Source organism: Puma concolor, chromosome F2 (genome assembly GCF_028749965.1).
Source record: "Puma concolor isolate L17-30 chromosome F2, mPumCon1.1.hap2, whole genome shotgun sequence".
Lineage (NCBI taxonomy): Eukaryota > Metazoa > Chordata > Mammalia > Carnivora > Felidae > Puma > Puma concolor.
The window spans coordinates 50,635,464-50,641,463 of NC_141684.1; the positions used below are offsets into that span (position 1 = coordinate 50,635,464).

At 41.4% G+C, this 6,000-nt stretch overlaps 1 protein-coding gene across 1 annotated transcript in view; it reads right to left on the minus strand.

Moving 5' to 3' along the window:
* CA13 (carbonic anhydrase 13) overlaps positions 1-892 on the minus strand; it is a 35,157-nt gene extending 34,265 nt beyond the window's left edge. Inside the window, exon 1 of the mRNA XM_025922704.2 lies at positions 687-892. Coding sequence (XP_025778489.1) covers positions 687-723 — 37 coding nt within the window. The 5' untranslated portion in view covers positions 724-892. The remainder of the gene's footprint in view (positions 1-686) is intronic.
* Between the last annotated feature and the right edge of the window lie 5,108 nt (positions 893-6,000).

A 6,000-nucleotide genomic window follows, 5' to 3' on the forward strand; every position in this document is an offset into this window, starting at 1 on the left:
TCCTTTGCTAATCCTCTATCTATGCAAGGATGATTGTGGGAGAGGGAGAAAGAGTGAAGTGGTCCAAAGCATAACTTTATTTTTTTAGAAAGAACCTGAGACCTCCTTAAAGCTAACAGTACCAGTCAACCAACTGCAAATTACCATGGCAATATTTTATAGTAACAGCTATTAAGATATATGCAGTATTTCATTTGCCAAGAAGGCAACTTCAATCTTCAGGATTGTGATTCAATTATTAAAATTTCTTAAGTATAGCTTCAAATGTTTTCCATGATTTGTTTCCTACGAATGAACTCAAAAAACTGAAAGCGAACTTGCCCTCGATTCATTAAAGTATGTCATCAGACTTCTAATCTCCGTGCCTTTATTGATAAGTAGTTATTACTAGGGAAAGTGCTCGGCTTTTCAAGTGAAAGTGAATGGACATACACGAAGATTTCGTGGTCTGGGGGAATCTTCACAGGGCTAACACACACCAACTCTCACCCTCACTACCAACACCCTCCAAAAGACGCTTTTCCTGTCTTCACAAGACTGAGCCCTCTCTTTACTTCCTGCATTCGGCTCAGGGGAAAGCTGCTCAATTTAAAGACGAACCAAAAAGTTTCTCGCAAGTGCGAGATCAGCAGTGTGTGGTCTGTCCCCCACGGCCGCCCCCTGGAGCAAAGCCCTCCCTCGCTCACCGTTGTGTTCGCCGTATCCCCAGCTGAGCCGCGACATGGTCCCCCGAGTGGGAAGCAGAGGAAGATGTGGCAGGACAGCGAGAGGAGGGACGGAGCCGGGCGGACGCGCGAGTTGGCAAAGGCGGCGTCCAGCCTGGACGGGGTCCGCCCCGCGCCGCCTGGCAGCAGGGGTGCGCTACAACCCCGGGGCCAGGTCGCTCTCGGCTTCGTCCGCCAGGGGGCAGTGGCGTGCAGGAAGGCGCCCGCACATGTCTGGGCGACCTCGGGCGGCGGAGCTGAGCTAGGTCCTGGGGCGAGAGTCCCTCGCACTAACAGCTTGAACTCCAGAAAAGGAGAGTGGGTTTGATAGAGAGGCGGGGAGGAAGGGAGGAAAGAGGGAAGAACGAGAGAAGAGTTTCCAGAGGAGATTTTCTGCCTCCTGAGAAGTAGTCACCCCCGAAAGTATTGCTTGAAGGTCTGTCCTGGGAATAAATGAGTCACCTGGGCCTGAAGCTGCCGGGCTGGGAGGGGCTGCTGGTGGAGACATGAAGTCAAGTCGTTGGTGGTGGTGGTATTAAAGTACAAAATAATAGTGACAATGGTAATAGCTACAAAAATAATTTAGCTGCTATTTACTAAAGGCTTACCATGGGCCAGTGTCTGAACTAAGACTTTTACCCACATTTTGCCACTAGATCCTGTAATTGCCCTAGAGTCTTAAGACAAGCTGAGTAACCCTCCCAGGTCACACAGCCAAAAGTGGCCTAGAGTTCTAACTAAAAAAGGACCCCTGACCCCTCCCTTACCCAGCCTGGTTGCACCAGCCCATTCATCCCATCTCCTTCCTGACTCTCACCTCTGCTCACTGTGGCTGGAGGAATTAGGGAACCAATCTAATATTGATTCTTGGTCCTGAAATAATGCTGCCCTTTTGTCCCAGCAGAGACAGGAAGGTGTTCATTCCATCGTTGGTTTGGATGCACAGTAGGTTTGCTGCCCTATGACTGAAAGCTGAACTGTCTGCAGAGCCTTGAATTTCTGTCCTGGAGTAGTAGGTGTTCTGGGCTCAGAATGAAAAATAAAGAGAACTCTGTGACCTGCCAGGATTATAAGTACTGTTCCGGCTGCAGAAGGGTTTGAATTGGGTCAATTTGAAATTTCAAATTGAACTGTGCAGTGTTATTTATGGTCAAGCCAATGCAAATAGTTTCTTAATGGTCATGAACCTTCCATAAAAGATGTAAGGATGGCTGTTTAACTATCATCTTTCACTTTCTCTTGCAATCCACACAGCAGCTGCCTAATGTGGTAATTGAAAGTCCCAGGAGGTACCTCTTTTGGTAACCACCGTATTGTTTAGGGACCACTAAATAGGGATCAATTTGAACTATTCTTTAGACCTGACCTAAATACTTCATAGTGCAGCCTGCACCTCCTTCTGCTTCTGTAATTCTTAATGAGGTTAGAATGCAACAGAAAAAAAGTTTTTATACAGCCATAAGTACAATAAATTTTATGCTCCTCTTACATCTAAGGGAAAGCCCAAGTTTTCTCTTCCATATTCTCTGGTACAGTTGGGTTCATTTATGCCAGTATAGTAGTAGTCAAACTTTATTTTATTTTATTTTTTAACATTTATTTATTTTTGAGAGAGCACAAAGCAGGGGAGGGGCAGAAAGAGAGGGAGACACAGAATCTGAAGCAGGCTCCAGGCTCTAAGCAGTCAGCACAGAGCCTGACGTGGGGCTTGAACCCATGGACATGAGATGTGATCTGAGCCTAAGTCAGACACTTAACGACTGAGCCACACAGGCACCCCGTGGCCAAACTTACAATAATAAAAGTTTTATTTATGTTCACTTTCACTACAGAACACAAAATAGATATATGTATATATTTATATACAAATATATAATAAAGTACTGTTATCCAAAATATACAAAAAATTCTTAAAACTCAACAAGAAAACAACCTGATTAAAAAATGGCCCAAAGACCTTAACAGATATCTTCTCAAAGAAGATATACAGATTGCAAACAAGCACGTGAAAGACATTCCACATCATATGTCACCAGGAAAATGCAAATGAAAACAAAATGAGATACTATTACACACCTACTAGAATAGCAAAAATCCAGAACACCGGCAACACCAAATGTTGGCTGTGGAGCAATAGGAACTCTCATTCATTCATGATGGGAATGCAAAAAGGTACTGCCGCTTTAGAAAACAGTTGGCGGTTTCTTACAGAACTAAACACACTCTTACCATAGGATTCAGCTATCACGCTACTCAGTATTTATGCTAATGAGTTGAAAACTTACGTCCACATAAAAATCTGCATATGGACACTCATAGCAGCTTTATTCATAATGGCCAGAACTTGAAAGCAACCAAGATGTCCTTCAGTAAGTGAATGGTACTTCCAGACAACTGAATATTATTTAGTACTAATAGGAAATAAGCTATCAAGCCATGAAAAAACATGAAGGAAACTTAAATGCCATATTGGTAAGTGAAAGAAGCCAATTTGAAAAGACCACATACTGTATGATCCCAACTGTAGGACATACTGAAAATGGCAAAACCATAGAGAGAGTACAAAGATCAGCGCTGGCCAAGAAGTGAGGGGTGAGGGGAGGCAGGTGCTGAGTAGGCAGAACACAGAGGATTTTTAGGGCAATAAAATACTCTGTATTCTATTACAATGATGAATACATGTCATTATACATTTGTCCAAACCTATTGACTATAAAACACCAACAGCGAACCCTAAGATAAACTATGAACTTTGGGTGATTAGGATGTATCAATGTATGTTCATCATTTGCAATTAAAAAAAGACTCTGGAAGAACAAGTTGATAATGGAGGAGGTTAGCCTCCATGTTGGAGCAGGGGGTAGAGGGTATATAGGAACTCTCTGTACATTCCTGTCAATTTTGTTGTGAACTCAAAATTACTCTAATAAATAGTCTTTTTTAAAAAAATAGGCAAAATAAACCCATAAAATACTAATGGACTCATGTAAAATACACACACACACACACACACACACACACACGAGAGAGAGAGAGAGAGAGAGAGAGAGAGAGAGAGAAACAGGAGGTAGCATGTAAGAGGTCCTGCTGCCAAATTGGGGACAATTTGGCCATCAAAAAGAGTGACAGTAATAGATTATAACTTCCACTCCACAAAATATCCATGAGTCCATAGTGATACTGAGAGAAAAAGAGAAAAAATGTTCCTTTATGAGAGAATGCAAGCCACTAAATACAGATAAAGTGATAGAATTATAAAGCAATAACTTTTGCAAGGCCAATGTAATATTTGGTTCAGGCAAGGATCAATAATGGGTGTTAAAACTTCCAGGTGAAAGGTTCCTGGGGAATAGGATATTCCCACAGCCTGGAATTAAGAAACAAAAATATATGTTACAGCCAAACATAATGTGTGACCCTCAATTAGATCCTAGGTTGGAAAAAAAGGTGCAGTACATGCCTTGGGGACAATGAAATGTAAACATGGACAGCATATAGGTGATACTATTGAACTGATGTTCATTTGCATAGGTGTGATGACGGTACTGGCCATACTTTGGGAGATAAATGCCAAAGCAATAGGGCTGAAGTCCTTTATGTTTGCAACTGACTCTCAGATGTCTCAGTCAATAACTGGAGACTCTAGCTAAAGGATATTTGGGTGCTCATGTTACTACTCTCACAACTTTTTGTAGGTTTTTAATTTTTCCAAAATCATCTAGGGCAACAGAAACCTGCTTTCTCAAATCAATGAGCCATTAATTTGCTAAATAACCTTTATAGCTAGGTGTGGGTTTTCTCCTTAACAAAGAGCTCCTGTCTCCAGGTTCAATACCATCAAGTGTAAACAAGTAGAGGAAGATTAACACTGACCAGAGAACCCAGGAATCCTGACCAGACATATGTGTATCAGCTCTACTTCACTCTCAATACAATTAGATCCAGTTCAAGCTTCCTTTGCCACAAAGCATGGTTAAGTCAGCTCTCCTCTTCAGTGAACCAGACACTGTATGTTATGAGCAGCACTTGTAAGTTAGAACTCTAGCCATAAAAATATTTAATTAAGGATGGTAACATATTCAGAAACTATCAAAGTATGGACCCTCTTTGAGATGCATTTTTTTTCAGGGATTCTTTTTAAGAAACTCTGAATGTGAACCCAAGTGGCCATTGTCATCTGATTTTTACTGAATAGTAAACTGAGATGAGCAAGGTTCCTCAGTTACCTAGAGAGGCAGGCCACATAGTTAGGGACATAGCCCCAGTCTGCAGAGTCCCAAGTCCAAGGTGCTCCCCAGTCTGTGACCATTTCCTTCATTCAAGCCCTGTGATTTGCACAGCTGGGATTTATTAACCACAGGACCGTCTTATCATTTGATATCTTGTGGAGCGTGTAGGTTTTATGGAGCTGATATATGGGGGTTTCGATTTCTTTAGTTTCCATTCCTAAAATTATCCTAAGGTTAGGATTGCATAATGCAATCTCCCAAAGGGGCTTCAGGACTTGCCCAAATGACTTAGGTTTCATGCCAAGATGGGAATTCTCAGACCAGAATTGGAAAGACAGCTTTAATGTATCACCTCTCAAGTCTCTTTTCAGATAATAACTTTCAGAAACTGGAGCCAAACATTTTGTCCTGTGTTGTCAGACAAGAACCTCCATTGCCAAAACCCTACCTTCTACATTTTTGTTCTTTTGTTTAATCTCATGCAGTCTTCTGACAGAAATTTATCACACCCTATTTTATAGCATATTATAAAAGTAGATAAAGCATGAAAGAGAAAAGCAGAGATTATTTAAAAGGAAAGGTTATTTAAAAGGAAATAAAGTTGTATAGACGTCAGATCAGTGTTGAAAAGCCTAGATAATTCAGGGCAAAATAACTCAACTATCGAAGAATTTAATTAACTGTTATTAGCTTGGAATAAGCTGATTTGGAAATAAGTCAATTTTACTCTACTGTTGTCAACTCTTTGAAATATAACAACAGAGAAAATTAGGGGTGTTAACAGGCATTCTGTCATCAGTGCTTATAATGTTAATCTACCTTCTTCTGTCCTCTAGGAAAGGGCAGTCTGTTCTCTCAATAGCAGTACCCAAATCCCCATCTCACCATCAAGAAAGGCTTGATAGACCCCTGCTCCAAGAAGTTCCCTGCCTGGACACCACCATTTTACCACCAAAGATTTGATGCACCAGCATTACCTAGCAAAACTTCTTACTCCCACCAAACACATACCATTATATCCTTTATAACACAAGTTACCAACTCCACTTCCTGTTAATCATTGCCAT